The 19,550-nt window shown below is 37.9% G+C and overlaps 1 protein-coding gene across 7 annotated transcripts in view; it reads right to left on the reverse strand.

The window, feature by feature from the left end:
• Positions 1–4,705: 4,705 nt before the first annotated feature.
• Positions 4,706–19,550, reverse strand: part of CCDC141 (coiled-coil domain containing 141) — a 216,822-nt gene continuing 201,977 nt past the window's right edge. For 2 of the 7 annotated variants that reach the window (XM_032856018.1, XM_032856020.1), the window contains 2 exons: positions 16,203–17,050; positions 12,737–13,770 (listed from right to left, as the gene is read on the reverse strand). In XM_032856018.1, the coding sequence (XP_032711909.1) occupies positions 13,503–13,770; positions 16,203–17,050 (1,116 nt within the window). In that variant the 3' untranslated portion in view covers positions 12,737–13,502. Of the gene's footprint in view, positions 4,775–12,209; positions 12,702–12,736; positions 13,771–15,024; positions 17,051–19,550 lie in introns of those variants that run through there. The other 5 variants (XM_032856017.1, XM_032856019.1, XM_032856023.1 and 2 more) reach the window with 4 other exon arrangements.

Consider the following 19,550-nt stretch of genomic DNA (forward strand, 5'->3'; position numbering starts at 1 on the left):
ATATAGAGAATATTTTCCCCATTCTGAATAAACCTTTGGCACATTTTTGAACAAACACTATAGTCATTATGATATATCTGACCTGAGAGGGCCCTACGAGACTTAGTTAGGCAGCACCATGGGTTTGGAATAAAGAAGTTTGCTATTGTCCTGGTACCTCCCGGTTTTTCAGAGTTCTTGGTGGTGTTGCCTAAATCCTACACATCGTCAAAACTATCTGATTAAACATGTGATGCATAATCTGAATTCATTTTCAAACAGGACTCTACCACTCTCAGAGTGGTCTGTATCACTCTAACTTCTTTTAGTGTTTCTTCTATAGAAATCTGTCAATCTATCTCAGTGTTTCTATGGAAACCAATGTTGAATTCTTCCATTTTGAATCTTACAAATTTGGAGCATGGATGTAACCAGCATAAAATTATTACATTCAAGGCTTGAACTCTTTAAAACCCAAGATATTTTCTAAAACAGTGTTTCTTGAACTTTAATATGCATAACAATGACTTGAGAATCTTGCTAAAATGCAGGTTCTGATTCAGTAGGTCTGGGGTGGAATCTGATGTTCTTCATTTTCAATAAGCTCCCAGGCGATGTTGATGCTGCTGGTCCTTTGTAGCAAGACTTTAAAAGATACCAGATAAAATCAAGCAGTTGACTCATAGCAACTTATTTTTAGAATATATAATTCCATAGCAGTTGTGAAAAAATATTTTTCTCCTACTTTATAGTAAACTCTTCACTTAAAGAAGAGCAGATATAAAAGGCTGGGGGGCTGCCAAGTGTAAATACACAATGGAGAAATGTTCTTCTTTTCTATCAATCTGAAATTTTGCAGATTGGCTCACACAAGCTAAATCTTAGAGGTTTTCATCGCATAACGTGGAGGAAACTTCCCCAAAGCTAACCCAAGGATTCTCAGGTCCGTCCTGGTGGAATGGTCACTTGGAGACTCTGAGGAGGCCTGGGATGACTTCCTGCACCAAGTACTTGTAAAGCTTTCAGATGACAACCATTATGGACATAGATATAATTAGTTGCATTCCTGTATGAGTTTCCAGGTATATATGGATGTGTATGTATATGTGTATGTTTACTTCAAAACAGAACAGAGAAAGTAAGAAGAGAATACTTAACAACAACAACAACAACAACAACAACAAAGGACCCAATGTCCTAAGAAAAACATTAACACACAATTGTAACTGGGTTTGTTTTTTCCCTTCAGCACTGCAATTATTCCCATCCTTCATCCCATTTGTCATTACATAATGTTGTTATAGCTATTGTTTGTCATCTCGTCTTTACCATATCACCTGTTTATTGCCTTAGATAATATTTCCTCTTTGTGTCTGACATGCAATTCTATTTCAGTGAATTTCACCAGCACAGTTCCATGAACCCGAAAAATATTTAATGTGACCTTTGGATTAAATGATCTATGCAGCATACAATTAGTGACTTAGTGCCCAGCAAAATAGGTTTGCTATTATTTCATCTCTCCTAGACATTTTCTCCTTGAAATTAATGACATGGCAAGAAAATAGAGGAAAAAGTGAATTCAATAGCTAGTTCTTTTTTCATAGAGAAAGGATATGCTCATTGGTGGGCATATAATTCTGAGTGTAACTGCAAGTGATTTCTCATTTTTTTTCTCTAAAGGAGTTTAAATAAAGAGAATATTTTTTCCCATCCTGAATAAACCGGTAAGGGCCTTTTTAGCCAGAATGATGCCATCCGGTTAAACAGTGATTTTGTTGTTTAAGCAGTAAAACTTAAACTGACCCTGCCCACCCCAGGGAACTTACTTAAAAGCAAGTCCTGGAAACCAGTCCCAGGTTAGCAAAGCCCAAATACAGGGTGGGTCAGGCCAGGTGGAGACATCCAATCAATGGGGGTGCATACTATCTCCCTAGCTATGAAGGAGTATGGGCCCCGCCTTTTGGGTACCAGTTCTGACCAAGGTGATAGGCTAGTTCAAATATCTACTATGGGGTAAATTGTACTTCAATTGGTCACTTGTGTGTGACCTAGCATGACTGGGCAGCTTTCTCTGTGTGTGTTGCAATCTCATTGGCCACCTGTGCATGGCCAGGCCCAACCACATGTCCTTTGCCCTTAAAAGCTAGTCTGTAAGGCAGAGAGGAGCCGCCTCTTTGCAAGAGACGGCCCTGAACGGTTGGTTTGATTCTCGATGCTTGGTGCAAAATAAAGCTTTGCCTGACCTTCGCTTTGTATCAGTCTCACTCCTTTAATCATGGACCCATTATTGGGGGACCTTTCAAACCTTTGGCATATTTTCAAACAGAAGATCACTTTATAATATGCCTGGCCTGCTGTGGCCCTAAGAGATTTAGTGGGGCAGCACAGTGGGTTTGGAACACACAAGTTTGCTATTCTCCAGGTACCTGTTTTGCAGAGTTCTTAGTGGTGTTGCCTAAATCCCACACATCATCAAAACTATCTGATTAAACATGTGATGACTAAACTTGAATTCATTTTCAAACAGGACTCTACCACTCTCAGAGTAGTTTCTTGTGAGGAATCAGTAAATTTGAAATCAGAAAACTGTCTTCACTTACTTTGATTACTGCCCAGTTATAAAACAGATCACTATTCTACAATGGAATGTTAAATATGAGTATATTTCCTATCAAATATTAAACACCATGATTTTTCCTCTTGAATTGAGCAGTTGCATTTATTAAGAGCATTTGTGAGTCAATATTTATACAAGAATAAACACCCCTTATCTGCAAGAGGCTGAATGAACTAATCAGATTAAATGTATTACTTTTACAAAGATTTAATGTTTAATGTACAAAGAATTACATTTTAAGAAGCTCCCAGTAGAGCAAAGAAAGAGGTAAGTAAATTATGCTGTTTCTAGGTACTTAGTAGACATAATATACATTATCCACATGCATAAACCATTAGCAGTAGAAAAGAAATGAACACACAAAACATTTGTTCTTGAAGTAATCATATATGCTTTAATAACTTTAAGAAATGAGCTAGAGAAATCCTCCTTTAAAAACCACATTTAATACTTCACATGGAAAATTCAAATACAATAGCCAATGGATTTAAAAAAAAAACAACAGCAGCTTCTTGAGCATGATTTATGATACTACATTAAAATAAAAGTAACCTCTAAGTTCTATTTTAGAATAACTCCTTTAGGATTGCTATCTATAAGGAATTTAAATGGATTTGTATTTGAAGTTGATACATGTGTATATAGATTGGAATTGTGTTTTCCTATTTTGGTCTGCTATTTGGGAATCTTGTTTGAAATATACTGGTTTTTAATTATACATTTATAAAACTGGAATTTGGCTGAGTATTATCTTGTAGGATGCATATAAATACATGTCTGTATTACACCATGCTAAAATTAGAAAAGTCTGTTTCTTCATTAATTCTTGGTCATCAGTTGCTCATAGAACTGGTCCCATCAAGTGTTTCTCCAAACTCATTACATCATACATCACCTGGGCATTTTATATATTACCTAATTCGTACAGATAAGAACTCATACTAACAAACAGGTATACACACACACACAGACACACACAGACACACACACACACACACACACACACACACACACCATTTGTATCACCAAGATCCAAAACATTTGAAATGGTTTTTATTAATTCATAATGATTCTAATGACAGGTGATATTCTGTGCTATACAACTATCGTTAAGACAACTAGTGACAATTTCTCACATTTAAAGAAACTGTATAGATTTTTTGCATTCTAAGACTCCCTGTGAGATAGCATCATTCCTCTAACCAGCTGATGGGTTAGATGTGAAAGCATGGAATGGGACTCATGTCCCAAGAAAACTAGGCCCTGTACCTGAGACTGTGGTCCTAACTTGCTCATGTACACTTGTTATGGTCCATTTTTAATTGTAATAGTAAATTAATATTTGTTCAAATACATATTGTGTTGCTGTAGGTTTGAAAAGAAACTACAATGATACGCTCCTTGCATACGTATTTCTAAGTCCTGGATGGGATCTTAACAGTACTTCGCTGTTTATACAGTTATCTTTACAAAGCTTTTGATAAAATACATGTTCAGTACTTGGCTTTGTGGTGCATCAGTTAGCTTTCTTTTAAGTGATAAAGAATAAACCATCCTATTTTAGACGAATGATGCATGTGACCAAAAATTGCCTTCAAGAATAGGGAAATAAAGAAAGCACTTCTAGCTAACATTTAGAAAATACAAAATGATTAGTTTCATTGAAATTCCCAATTAAATGGAGGTGTCAAAGTAGTCATGTGTATTCTACCCTTCAATTAATTAATAGACCAAGATATGACTTTATGGCACTGATTACTTTGAAAGTACAATACAATGTCTGACATATTTTAGTTCTGGTTTCTATCAAAAAATCTTAGACTAGCAACATAAGCTCATCCTTGCTTGTAGGAAGTACTAATTCATGAAAGATACATTCATTCTTGCAGTGTAGCAGAGTACCAGCCAATAAATCGTCCACTCTGGGATTTGATGTCAGAAGCCAAAAGGGCTCCTTTTCTTCTAATATTAAAATCATTATTGTTGGAGAAAGCTCAGCTCTACAGTGCTCTAATTACAATGTCTTTCTAATTTTTCTCTCTTGGTCCGTTGGTAATGACAATGGCCAGCAAATGATCAAATTTGATTTATGTTCCACATCAAGTATTGCTCTGGTGAGCATCACCTCCTTCACATAATTTATCTCTTTCGAAATCCCCAAAATATCATAGGAAGCTGCAAGAAAAATCATGTGTGAAATGTTGCAAGTGGATGACAAATATTCATGACGTCTCAAACAAATTTATGTTAATGGGACAAATTCATGTCGCCTGCCTTTGCCCCGCCCCTGAAAATGCTTGATTCACTGTGATTCATCTATTGCAAACTCCCTGCCTTTCTCCTGGATGCAGTTGTTGCAGACCTGCTTCCAGTAAACTTGCTATGTTCACCAATTGGTTCCAAGAGTTTTTGGTAGATTCGTTGGTAAAAAATCATGCTATCTGCAAATAAAGAGAGTCTTATAGTCTTATTTCCTCTTTTACAACCTACAAAACTTTTATTTTCTTTCCTGTCTTATTCACTGGCTAGGACTTCCAGTACAATGATGAGTAAGAGCTGTGAGAAGACATTCTTACCTTCTGCCCAATCTTAGGGGCAAAGTGCACAATCTCTTGCCATTAAGTGTGATGTTAATTACAGGATATCTTTATCAAGCTGAAGAAATTTCTTCTGTTGCTAGTTTTCGGAGAGTTTTTTTTTTTAAATTATCATGAACACATGCTGAATTTTGTCAAATATTATTCCTGAATCAATTGACATAAGCGTGTGATTTTTCTTCTTTTGCCTGTAGATGTGGTGGATTATATTGATTGATCTTTGAATACTGGACCAGCCTTGCATACCTGGAACAAATCCCACTGGTGTATATAATTTGACTTATTCATTGTTGTATTTGATTTGTTAGTATTGTGTTGGAAATGTTCATGTCTATATTCATGAGAGATACTGACTATAGTTTTTCTTTCTTTTAATATCTTTATACGGTTTTAGTATTAGGGTAATTCTGATCTCATAGAATGAGTTTTAAGTGTCATCTCTACTTCTATTTCTTGAAGAAGATTGTGGTGAACTTTATTATTCCTTCCTTAAATATTTGGTAGGTTTACCAGTGAAACTATCTGGGCATAGTACTTTCTTTTTTGACATCTTATTTATTATTGCTTCAATATCTTAAAGAGATATTGGTTGTCTCTTTCTACTTCTGTGAGTTATTGTAGTTTATATCTTTCAAAGAATTGATCCATCTCATCTCAGTTAATCAAATTTGTGGGCTTAGAGTTTCTTATAGCATTCCCTTATTAGGCTTTTAACATCCCAGGATCAGAACTGATATATTTCTATGTTTTCTAAGATATTTAAAAATTTCTCTTGAGATTTATTTTTGGCCCATATGCTGTTTTGAAGTGTGTTGTTTAATTTCCAAATATTTGGAGATTTTCCAGTCATCTCTCTGATGTTTAGTTTAATCCTGTTGTGATGTAAGAACATACTTCGTATGATTACTATTCTTTTCAATTTAAGTAAGGTATATTTTACGGTCAAGAATGTGGTCTATCTTGGTGAATGCTTCATGTGAGCCTAAGAAGAACCTATATTCTGCTGTTGCTGAATAAAATACTCTACAAATGTCAATTGGATCTAATTGCTTGATAGTGTTCTTTTAAGTCATATATATCCTAATATTTAAGGTGTTAGTGGTCCCATGTATTGAATTTCTCTCTTTTTCTTTACACTGTCATACCACACCTTTGTACTTAGGTTCACATATCTAACCACAGTTTCCCTTTGTCTTACTTTTTCTCATTTTTATTACATATCGCCTTGTTTTTTCTTTTTCTTGTTCTTGTATGTGCATTATCATCAACCAAGTAGTCAATTCATTAGGAGTCTTGCTTCCTTTAGAATTCCTAGCATTCCTAGCACATAGGGGGCACTGTTCACACAGAAGATGAATATAACTGCTGATTGATTGGAATGTGCCAAGATCCCCCAAATCAAGAAGAGAACTGAGGCCCTCCAGCATACTCTCGAAATGCTGGTTTGAAAAGCTGTTTGGTGTTTATCAATGAATGTCTCTGGGAGATTTTTCACCAGAGAAAGCCTTGAATTAATTTTTCTAGAACACGGTCCTTGTATTGGCTGCTATGACAAAGAATCATAAACTAGGTGGCTTTAAATAACAGAATTTTTTCTTTCTTTCTCAGTTATGAGGGCTAAAAGTCCAAAATCAAGCCATTGGTAGAACCATGCTTTCTTTGAAGCCTCTAAGGAAGAATAGTTTATTACCTCTTCTTGTTCCTTGGGGTCGCAATCTCTGGTGCTCCATAGCTTGCAGAAGCTGACATGTCCACCGATCACTGCTTCTTTTAAAATTACATGGCCTTTTTCTGTGCGTTTCCTTTGTCACCATGTCTGTTCTGGTCTTCTTATAAGAACACTAGGCACTTGGGTTAAGGCCACCCTGATGCTATTCAATCCAGTACAGTCCTCTACTTGGTAATGAAAAATGTCACACAGACACATTTTACTGTGGCCTCTAACTCCCTCTCAGGGGGTCCCCACATGCATTTCCTGGATCTAGAGGAAATTCACAGTGAAAGGTAGGATGAAACCTACAGCAGACTCTCGGTTTCCTCACCCTGATGTTTGGCTATTTTTCCCTTCCTGTCCTATATTTCCCAACACTTAGTGAAACATAGCACGCAACTCTTTCAGGTTCCTGCATATTCCATTTCCTCACAAGAATTTATCTATTTTGGTGGAGGAAACATTCTTATTTAATCTGATAACTGAGATCAGGATATGATGAGAAATTCTATTGTTCCTTTAAGAGTAATAGAAATGGTAAATATTCATTTTAAGAGGCATCTTCTGGAGCTGCATTAACTTTAATCAAAGGCAGGCCTCCAAGAGTCAACATGGCAACGGCTGCTAGGGAAGACACTTCGGAGCAGATGGGCATTTTAGCTTTTCCAATCCTGCCAGGTAACTGGTTTCCTACTTTATTTGCATTTCCAGTGGCCCTGTGTGCCAACAACTTGTTTGTGTGTGGGTTTGCATAATACTTATTACAAAGAAAGGCTCTCTGGCATCATGAGAATAATATGGGTTAGAGACTATTCACTATGAATGAATTATGTTTCTCTATATTTTATCCTTTGAATTTTTATCTCACAAGATTTCATTATATGATTTTTAATGCTAACATGAGATTAAAAAAATCCCATTTTGTAGTTGTTTGTATCAATGAAGTTCTTGGAAAAGGACAGTTGTTGAATGTCAAAGGGAAAAGTTTATTTCATTAGCTAGCTCTGGACATGTTATTTCACTAGTATTGATATTTAAGTGGGTCCTAAATGGAAAAAGCCATAGCAGGGAGCCATCTGAATACAGATTGAAAACGTCAAAGTATGTAACTATTATTGTTCTGCTTTAAAGAAAAATCAGGTTGGATAAATATTTTCCAGCTATTCCTACGGTTAAAATATGTTTCAATTTCAGCCAGTCTTTATTGTGCTAATTGGAAATACATACACATAAACATTCTTTTCTATACAACTCTTTGTATTTCTTTTAAGGAAATACTGTATTGTCCTTTAAGGAAAATAAGGAAAATATGATACAAAAAGGAGAATCCAAAGAATTGGATTTGCCAGGTCCTGGCTCATACAGATCCAATTGCCATTGAACAGAAGAAAGAGCTATCTGGCCAAACACTCAAACTCCAGAATCAAAGATCGTTCATCTGGAGGAACGTCATGCATCCAGGCTTCACCACTGATGTTTGGCTGGCTGATGGTGTTATATAAACTCTCACCAACACAAGCAACAGTGATGTGGGGATTCATGGGTAAAGGCCAAATTAGCAGCTTTGTGCTTTCCATTTTAAGGCTGAATTCATACACAGCTGATAACATTCAAATCTCTTCTCATGTAATGAAAGCAGAGAAAATGAATTGTTTTGCTTTAAGCAGGACACTGTTTCATTTAGTGAATGCAAATCTTTTGGCTCTTTGATACAGCTCAAGATTCTGCTCATGGAAAACAGTCTGTCATGCTTTGGCATTTGCACTGACATGCACATGTCAGAGAATACTAGGAGGATATATTTTATTTTGTTTCAAATAACTTATTTCATGGTCACACTTAAAATAATGTACATACAACAGGAAAGTCAAAAGCTTCAGATGGCAATTTCTAGTAGGGAATAGTCATAAATAAAAACAAAACAAGTGGAACAAGATGCAATACATTTTCCTTTGTTCATTTGAGAAATACTTGAATTTGACTTTTTAAATATTTACATATATAAATGAAATGTTGGTTTCAAATAAGATACAACCAGATTACCAAGATTATTGATTACCACAATAAAATACTGATAATTTGTATAATGTTCTAAAGAAGTACATACATTCTGGTTTTGGCATTTTGGACATAGTCATTGTAGTGTGCCCACATACTTCATGATTAGAACCTGATTCTGACTGGCTAATGTCCATAATAAGAAAGAATAATCAGGTAACAAATACATCTCTCTCTTTTTATATTCCCCCACCAACTCTCTCCAGAAAAAGAAGAAAAAAACTAGGTTTATCTTGGTTTACCTCCAACAACAATTCAAGAAATATTTATTGAGTATGACTATGGCTTAGGTGCTGGGAGTATAATGATGAACAGGGCTGTCACAGATCCTGCTGATAAATATCTCACACTCTAGCCTGAGAAGACTGATGCTCAAACATGCAATTTCAATGCTGTGTATCAAGGGACATGACAAGGGTAGCTCAGGAGCTGACAGTGCACACAGCAGGAACATCTATACTGGACTTGATGGTTCAGAAGGCTTCCTGGGGAAGGTTGTGTCTCACATGGACCAAGAAGGATATGTAGGAGTTAAGCCACAAAAAGAGAGGGTAGGATATAGTAAGGGAGATCTGGGAAGAAAGGACTAGAGAGAAGAAAGAGCATGATAGGTTAAAAACCCGATGAAAATTGTGACTTTGTGGGGGGATCAGAAGAAATGGAACAGAGATTAGGAAGGAGAGGGCAGGTACTAAAGGGCCTTGTGTAACACTTGAAGACATTTAAACTTGAGTGAAGTGGTCAGAAGGTTCTTAAAGTAATCTATTTTAAGTCTGCATCTTGATTATAAATGAGGGTTAACATTATTGAAAAAAATAACTAATTGTTTGCTACTTCTTTTTCCAAAGATTTTAGATATTTTAGAATACACAGAGATTTGAATGTAAGGATTCCAGCAGTAAATATCTCTGGGAGTTAAGTGTGAAAAAAATTTTACCACAAAATGTTTATGTTTATACAGTTTTATTAGAAAATCAGAACTGGAAAACAATGATTTTGCCTTTGAGGAAGCTCAAAACACATTTTGTGTTGCGTTCCTTTAGGGTGTCAAGTACATGTTTCTTTTTTTTTTTTTTTTTAAGGTTTTATTTATTTATTTATTTGACAGACAGAGAGAGATCACAAGTAGTCAGAGAGAGGGGGTAAACAGGCTCCCACTGAGCAGAGAGCCCAATGCAGGGCTCGATCCCAGGACCCTGAGACCACGACTTGAGCCGAAGGCAGAGGCTTAACCTACTGAGCCACCCAGGTGCCCCACATGTTCCTTTTACTCTTTCTTGTCATTTACATTTTCTTGTTGAGAAGTATTTTGATATTACTTACTGTCTGGAATTTTCTCTAGAAGAAAATGGATATGGATGGATACACACACACACACACACACATATATATTAAAAAGGAAACATTTGAATTCCTAGTTTTTCAATTTTAATCAGTAATTTTAGTACATAATTTCATAAGGAGAATTCTTTGATCAAGACAGAAATCTTACCAAAAGGAAAATCATACTTAAGTCTTTGAAATTAAAATATAACTGGAAGAATAACTGAATAGCTTATTATTCTTCACTGCTGAGGGAATTACTAGATAGTCAATTGATAGCACAAAAGAATACATGGGTAGCTAGGTATGTAAATGGATGGATGGATAGATGACCAGATGGATGGATGGATGAATGGATAGATGAATGAATGGTTGGACAGACAGACTGATATATAGGTAACTAGCTGAACTATATCTTGAACTTCAGCATAATGCTTTTCCCCAATATTTGAGCTCTATGTGTGTATGCATATATGTGTGTATATGCTTATATTTGATATATGTCAAATACATATTATATTTGGTATGTGCATCAAATACATCAGGGGTTTATACCTTATTTAGTCAGACACCGTGGGTGGATGGATATACATATATCCCACCCTGCTGCCCACTAACGCTCCCCATTAGCCTTTAACTGGCATGCAATAAGTAAAGCAAACAAGCAAGTCCTATGCCCTAACAACCTCTAGCCACAAATTCAACTAAGATGGCAAAATGGGAAAGGAGATCTTACTAAATTAACAAGAAAGAGACAGAGAGTGGGACACGAACTTGTCATTTGATCTTGCTTGCCCTCTTTGGACATGACTAGAGTTTACTATTTCGCTTCAACATGGGAAAAGCAGTTAGGCAAGATATGTAAAATATGTGGGGGAACCTGGGTGACTCAGTGGGTTAGGCCTCTGCCTTTGGCTCAGGTCATGATCTCAGAGTACTGGGATCATAACCCGAATTGGGCTCTCTGCTCAGTAGGGAGCCTGCTTCCCCCTTTCTCTCTCTGCCTGCCTCTCTGCATATCTGTGATCTCTGTCTGTCAAATAAATAAATAAAATCTTTTAAAAAAAAGTTACATAAAAAAAAGTTACATAAAATATGTGAAAATGGACAAAATGGATAGGAGACTTAAGAGACTATGAGCTCCCTAGGACAATGTATATATAAGTTTTTAGCTCATTTCTGTCAGAATTTGGAAGAAAATTAAGAGATTTAATTGTTTAATTAAATTGATGCACAGAAAAAAATGTCAACTTTACTCAACCACAGATTTCGTATCTTCAAATAACATTCATGTTAATATTAACATGAATATATTACATTTAAATATTTTTATTATTATAGAAAGAAAGTCTTGCAGTAACATAATTGGTTCCTTCTCTTTATCAAAAATCTATTATAAATTATTCTTTCAACTGAAAGACTACCATGACAAGACTATGCTTAAAATTTAAAAACAGGCGCTCCTGGGTGGCTCAGTGGGTTAAACCTCTGCCTTCAGTTCAGGTCATGGTCTCAGGGTCCTGGGATCAAGCCCCACATCAGGCTCTCTCTCGGTGGGGAGCCTGTTTCCCCCTCTTTCTCTCTGACTGCTTCTCTGCCTACTTGTGATCTGTCTGTCATATAAATAAATAAACTCTTTATTTTATTTTATTTTAAAGATTTTATTTATTTGTTTGATGGACAGAGATCATAAGTAGGCAGAGAGGCAGGCAGAGAGAGAGGAGGAAGCAGGCTCTCTGCCGAGCAGAGAGCCCGATGCGGAGCTCGATTCCAGGACCCTGGGATCATGACCTGAGCTTGAAGGCAGAGGCTTTAACCCACTGAGCCACCCAGGCGCCCCATAAATAAACTCTTAAAAAAAAAAAAAGAAAAACCCAAATACTTCTCTCATTCATGTTTATTTTTAAAGGGAATCAAAAAGAGGTCCTCTTTTCTAAATAATATATTTCAGAAATGCACAGGAAAATTCTTTAATATTATAGTGATAATCAGAAGAAAAGGACAGAATTCACCTTATGTAGTCTTGTTACATACTTTTCCCCTAGATCATACTAAATGCACCCTCATAAGTTAATTTCAAGTCTTTGAAAAAGATATAATCTTAAGAAATTAGAAAGGAATTTAAGTTCCAATTTATAAAACATCACCTTTCCACATGGGAAAGGTTGGAAGTCACAGACTAATACCACTCCATAAATATTCCAAAGAAACAACATACGAATGAGATAGTGGGCAGGAGGCAAAATGATGATGTCACATCAAATAATATAATTAACTTCAGGCTTCATAGAATGCTTTCCATTTTCCAAATCTTTACAAGACATGCAAAGAAAATTCTCAATTGCCCGAGAGGTAGATGATAAACTCATTTTCCAAATGGGAAACTGAGGCAAAGGGATGTCTTTTCTACAGGCTGCAAAAAAATGGCCATCAGCAGAATGAAGAGAAGATGCAGGAGGAACAGGTTGCCATTGTGTATGCATGGCTGTCAAACCCTGACAGCCGCATGACAGGGATTACATTAGTCCATCTGCAGCCCGTGCCCCATTTTACTCTATGACAGGTACAGCCGATGGAAGTTTGAGCCTCCATCTAAAGTTGACAGCACATCTATTTGCTATTGTGAAACCCGTGAGATCAACTTGAGGAATGATTATTTACAGTGGCCTCCTCAGACTTAGGAAGGCAGGCTAGGTTGAAACTACATAGAATGTATTTCAATAAATGAGATTAAGACATGAAACACAATGAAAGGACAGCTGATGTGATAAGGTAAGTTACAGCTTCTCTTCAATATTTCTCCTGTTATTCTACAGAGATGTTTATGAGTATAATTAAAAATAAATTCTCAAACAATTGGATTTGAAATTTAATTCATATCTCTCTGTTGATTGAGACTTGACATACATGCTCTTAAGTGAGGAGGGAATAAACCTAGTGTAATTTTACTGGGCTTTATATTGAACACATCTCTTTCTAGAATACAAAAATGTATGCTTATCCGCTGCTAAGAACTTACCAAGCTCCTCAAATATACTAAAACACTAAAAGAAAATTTGCTTATTTCACAGAGTTTGGTATTAGCCAAGCAAACAATATGGCTAGAACAGGGGTACACTTGGAAGAGAGATATAGGAAGATGTGGGAGATGCAGAAAAATAAACAACCACCTTTAGGCTCGTGAGAATGACGTCCAAGAGTGCCAACCCCGCAGTTACTGTGCAAGGACCCAGTACATGAGGGACACACTAATATAGATGACACACAGTGTTACCCAGTTTATTCTTGTGATTGGTGGCCGGTGGTTACCTGTCACGTGGAGGATGACATTGGAAGAGAGAATGCCACTAGAGTTTTGGGCCCGAGCCACATAGAGGCCTGCGTCTGCCTCACATACCTTCGGAATGAACACCGAATGTCTTGTCTCCTTGTGTAAAACCTGTAAGTGCCCATCAGCAGACAATTTCTGGCCCTTCTTGTACCTGAAGCAGAGAGTCAGTTTTTAAAGTCAGGATCACTGTAAATTCACATCATTTCTAAGCTCTAAAACCCATTGCAAACAAGCCTATTACCATTGTAATACTCTCTTTCTAGTATTAGCAGGAATTTTGCAGCTACCATGGATTCCAATGGGGCTGTTGATCCTTGAAGCAGAGATTGGAGACTTGTGGCCTGAGAAGTGCTTGACTGGATCAGACCATATTTTTCAAAAAATTGAATTTTTTAACAACATTAAACAGTTGAAATATTGCATGCGAAAATTCAGATATCTAACTATTCTTTTAAAAAACACCGAAGAGGGTGCCCGGCTGGGTTAGTCGGTTGAGTGTCCGACACTTGATTTCGGCTCGGGTCATGACCCCAGGGTTGTGAGATCGAGCTTCGTGTGGGGCTCTGCACTGGGCCTGGAGCCTGCTCAAGATTCTCTTTCTCCCTCTCCCTCTGTCCCTCTCTGTGTCCCAACTCTCTCTCTCTCTGTAAAACAAACAAACAAACAAACAAAACAACAACAACAACAACACCCCACAAGAAAAACGAAGCCCATCTGGTCACAAGAGGGCCACCATTTGTTTATGGCAACAATTACCTAGAGTGTGAAATGGGACTCCTCTATTTGGCCTGTGTCATTCTTTCAGCTGCTATGGAATAAGAGCCTGTGAGTTCTGGGAGTCTATATTGGAGGAAGACTCATCCATCCCATCCATCATAGTCACCCCACAAGATCCATGTGAGAACAAAAATATGCTGTTTTGGAGGAAGGTACTTATACAACATTTCCTGGCAAAATAAGTTCATTTCATTTTTATGAATTAATTTCATTAGCAGAAAATGATTTATAATTATAAAAGACATTTATGTAATTGGATTATTACCATTAATGATATGTTTCTAAAAGTTTCCTATGAACGTGAGTACTTAGCTGCCTCTTTTTAGGGAGCAAACAATTTATTTTGTATATTCTAGATTCTCATTTATTTATATCCATGTTCCTTCACCTAAGGAGTAGTGACAAACCAGAATCATTTTCTGTTCCCATTGCTTATGTGATAATTTTGCATTTTTATGAGTGTCCTAAGAATGTTTATTTCCAAGAGCTTGCTAGTTGGTAATTGAGCAAAATCACTATAAATCCAAAAGCAAGATACTTTTTCACAACACTGTGATAATTCCTCAACAGTAAATACTAACTAAGTTATTTGTTGTGTGGATAAAACCAAGAAACACTGCAGACAACATTTTTCTTTGGGGTGAACTGATATTTAATAATGAATTAAATAGTTTTTAAATTCATAAGTATGAAATTCCTGATCTATAAAAAACCATGCAGTTGTAAAAACAAGACCATAAGACAAAAGCATGAATGGCTGCCTTGTAGTACAAGTGTAATCTCTTCTCATCATCTGAGAGACCCAAGTTTTCTCATAGATTCTTTTGGTAACCAACTCACACTTCAAGTATCATCAGTGCGCACACATAATAGTTGAAACTGTTGATGTAACGTCTACTGAAATACTATGATAAATAAATGCTATTTTACTTATCTTAGTTTACGAATATGAATTCAGTCTCACATATTTGTAACTTTGTCCTCAGAGAAATCTAACCACATGAAAAATTTCTAAATGTTTAGAAGTAACCCACATAGTGAGAAAGTGAGAACTACTTTTAAAACAACAGTGATTCAAAACTTGTATTCTGCAGCTTACTTTCTATTAAAACAAATACGCTAAAAATTAATGTCTCCAGAGGGAAATCTTATTGTTCACAGCTCAGTTATTACACCACCTTTCAAAAATGGGTTTATTACCCGTCACTGGGAGTAACTGTGAAAGAAATATTTTTATTCCTTCTCTCACACTGAAGAAATTTATAGAAAGAAATCTTAGTGAAACAAACAAATATTACAAAAGTGATATGTGACTCTGTTGGTAAGAGGGAAAAGATGAAATAGGTAAATGAAAGAAAAGGAGAAAACCCAAATTCTTATTTTTTTTTATCGAATACAGGATGTTAAGTTAAATATCATGCTTATGTAGAAATAAGCAATAAGAAAGAATTTCAACTCACAATCTTCAGAAACGTGGAATGTTAGACTAATACCAAAAAAAACCCCAAACAACAACAACAAAAACCCCAAAAAACAAAAAACCAAACCCCACAAAAGAGCACAGCTAAGTTGCAATGCCTTTGGAGTTGGTTACGTGATTATTTTATGTGGTTCCTTTTGCTTTCTTCTGGGGATTAGCCATGCTGTGCCTACAGGGAGAGTTGAGGGTTGGTGTGAGGTTGAATCATGCGAGGTACAGGGTTGCAGAATACTAATCAGCTATCCCTACACCTTTAAGTTAGTGCACACAGAATGATTTGCTCCGTCATTTAATGCGTTTATGACTTGTCATTATAAGCTACCCACCATGTCAGAGTAGGCTCTGGAAATCCTGTTACTTCAACTTCCAAAGTCACTGGCGAACCTTCTGTGACAGTTACATTAGACAGGAGTCTGGAGAAATTAGGTGCCTGGCCAGCGAGGCTGACCACAGTGTTCTTTGCTGATGTGCATTTAATCTCGTCTTGGGGGACCATTTGCCTCTGATAGGCCCGTCCGGGGTCTGAGAGAAACCCAAGGCCTGGGAATGCATCCTGGGAAGCATGCAGCCTGTCTTGGGGTTTAGTGATGTTATTACCAACATGCACTTTCTCCCAGGTTTCTAGCAAACGTCCCTGAGCCTGAGGGTGCTGCTGTGAAGCTCTCTCATGCACGTCACTCGGCATGCTCTCTGGATGTTTAGCCCTGATTGTGCAGAAGGCAGTACTTTTTTCCAGAAATCCTCCGGAGGTTAATGGGAGCTCAGCTTTGAACTGGGGGTAAGGCCTCTCAAAATGACTTGAGAAAGTTTTTCTCTCATCACTGTAAGTGTCAGCAAAAGCAGCAGGGGGTGGAATGCCCGACGCCTGGGCCTCCCTTGGCCTGCTGGCCCCAGTCTGCATCTTGTAGCTGCTTGTGTGAATGCCGAGGGAAGGGCTAGCACGCTCTTCCACGTCCATGTCAGCTGGGCCAAGGGGGGGATCGGGGCTTCCCGGGAGTGGAGGCAAGGAGATGTCATCAGGTGAGACACATTCATATTCTTCTCCTGAAAGCGTGTCTGCAGGCAGGAGCTGGCCTTGGACAGCACCCTCTCTGTCAGAGGATGGCTGCTTCAGGTGCTGGGGAGACTGACCCTCTCCTGTTCCACTGATGGCCAGAACACCTGCTCCCTGCGCCTTCAAAACAGAAAAGCCAAAGCTTCGGGTTAGTCACTGAGTTTTCTTTTTCCAGGCCTCAACTTCGATCAGGCAGACAATCTGAGAAAACCTACAAGTGAGTTAAAGCTTGGGGCCCTGGCACAAGTGGTACAGAACTTGAAACCATCAGTCTGTGGAACCTGGGCCCAGTCCCATGCCGTGACTAAGGAGCTGGTAAACTGACCTCCAGTCTCTGAATGAAATGTGATCGGTCTTATGAAACAGAGGCAAGAAAGCCCTAGTTTTCACCTATAATGAGGGGGCTGAATTGGATCAATGTCTTCCAAATCATGATCTGAGGAATCTCCTTCCACCAGCAAATTCTGCTTTGTGTTATGGGTCTACACTCCATGGGGACACATAGTTCTAAATCTCAGAGGCTCCCTTGTTAGGCGATCCCTCAGACCCTCCTAAGAATAACCCCTCTTTCTTTCTTAGGAAAGCCACTCTTTATTATTGCTGTGGTGAATTATGCACAATATGAGACTTAGCATTTTAAGCATTTTTAAGTGTATAGTTCAAAGGTGTTAAGTACACTCACATTGATGCAACCATCCATCATCCCCCTCCAGAACTTTTCCAACTTTCCAGACTTAAACTCTGTACCCATTAAACACTAAGTTCTCCATTCTCTCCTCTCACCAGTCCCTCCTACTTTCTGTCTTTAGGAATTTGATAACTCCATATACCTCATATGGAGAAAGCCATTTTTAATGACTGGTTTTATTTTCTTAAAGCCCCTTATTTTTATTCTTCCATTGAAAAGTACCTAGTAAGCACTGTTTCCTACTAAGTACCATGCCAGACATTGGTGAGATGAAATGAGTAAAAGTAAACCAAGTCTGTGCTTTCAGGGAGGTAAGAGCCTAGTGGGGGAGGTAGATATCAATGGAACAAACACACGTTATGGTCTTCCACAAAAGAACACCAGATATAAAAGGGGAAGTCCTGCCACTCATCCTTCCGTGCCATGTGGAGCGCAGGTCATGCTAGGAGCCTGTGAAAGGCAGTCCTTCACCTCCTGCTTACACTGATCTAGTATTTCTTCCTGCTAATCCGTGTCTATCTCTGGTTTCAGAAGACACTCAAATATCCTTTCTGGCATAGATTCAAAAGAGCACTGAAGCTGAAAGGGATCTCATCTATCTCAACCTGTTGTTTTTTTATCTACTTTTTTTTCCTTTCCTCAGTATTTGGGTGCATTTTTACTTACTTAACAATTACCACGTTTGTCCTATTGCTACTATGTACACCTAAGAAAGTTAGGTCTCGCCTTGACTTTGAGTTCTTCATTTTAGCTCATAGTCCTGCCCCTGACATATATTTTATACATAATTTTTGAGAAATAAATGTTTCAGGTTGAAGATCAGAAGCAAAAACAAAACAATGTTCCTTCTATTTTCCCAGAGATACAAATGGTCCTCAGAGAAAGCACAAATGCAGCTTTGGTGAAAGTGGTTTCCTTCAGCCATTTAGTAGAAGTTAAAAGTCTAGGTCTAAAAATAAGCCAGAAGTTTTTTAAAAGCTCTTGTAATTAAAAAAAAAAATTACTAAATAAGCACATAGGCAATAGGAAATGCCCCTCCTTCTTCGGCTTGGCTCTGCCTTTGTTTTCTTTTTCAAAGGGACTTTGATCCAACTCCTATTCAGTCTAGGAAATCTCCTCCATGACATTCTGGAAACCTCTGTTTGAACACTTTTCCCAAAAGGGTGTTTCTTTGAGAAGAATTTTATGCTTTACTTGTGTTAAGAATCTCTTCCTGGGGGCACCTGGGTGGCTCAGTGGGTTAAGTCTCTGCCTTTGGCTCAGGTCATGGTCTCAGGGTCCTGGGATCAAGTTCCGCATCAGGCTCTCTGCTCAGTGGGGAGTCTGCTTCCCCCTCTCTCTCTCTGCCTGCCTCTCTGCCTACTTGTGATCTCCGTCTGTCAAATAAATAAATAAAATCTTAAAAAAAAAATAAAGAATCTCTTCCTGTATTTAGCAAAGCTATGCCTTCACTCGGTATCCAACAACGGATCTGAGCTGGCCTCCCCGAGCAACACAGATGTCTGACTGCTCTCCTCTTTTAACAGCCTTTTGACTGTTTGGAGAATTGGTGCCATGACCTCTCAGTCTCTTTCATTGAACTAAAACCTCCAGGTCTTCATCTGCCTTGACTCTAGGACTTTTATCATCCTGGTCACCTTTTGGGAAGTCCCACTCCCACTGGGCTATAAGCTCCCTCACAGCAGGGACATTCATTAATAGGAGGGTCATCCATAGCCAGGCAACTTCTTAATGACTTCTTTGGGGAACCTGTGTCTTTCCAGAGAAGAATAATGTTTAAGAATTGTCTGAAAAATTGCAACAAGTTTAGGAGAGAAACTTGAGCAAGAATCCAATCTAGTCTCCTCACTCCTCCTCGCCTCTTGGGAAGGAAATGACTTAGTCAGCCTCAGGTTTAGACGCTGCATGCTCAGCTCTGGCTTTCTGAGGCCT

Source organism: Lontra canadensis, unplaced genomic scaffold (assembly GCF_010015895.1).
Source record: "Lontra canadensis isolate GAN:19392208 unplaced genomic scaffold, GSC_riverotter_1.0 scaffold11, whole genome shotgun sequence".
Taxonomy (NCBI): domain Eukaryota; kingdom Metazoa; phylum Chordata; class Mammalia; order Carnivora; family Mustelidae; genus Lontra; species Lontra canadensis.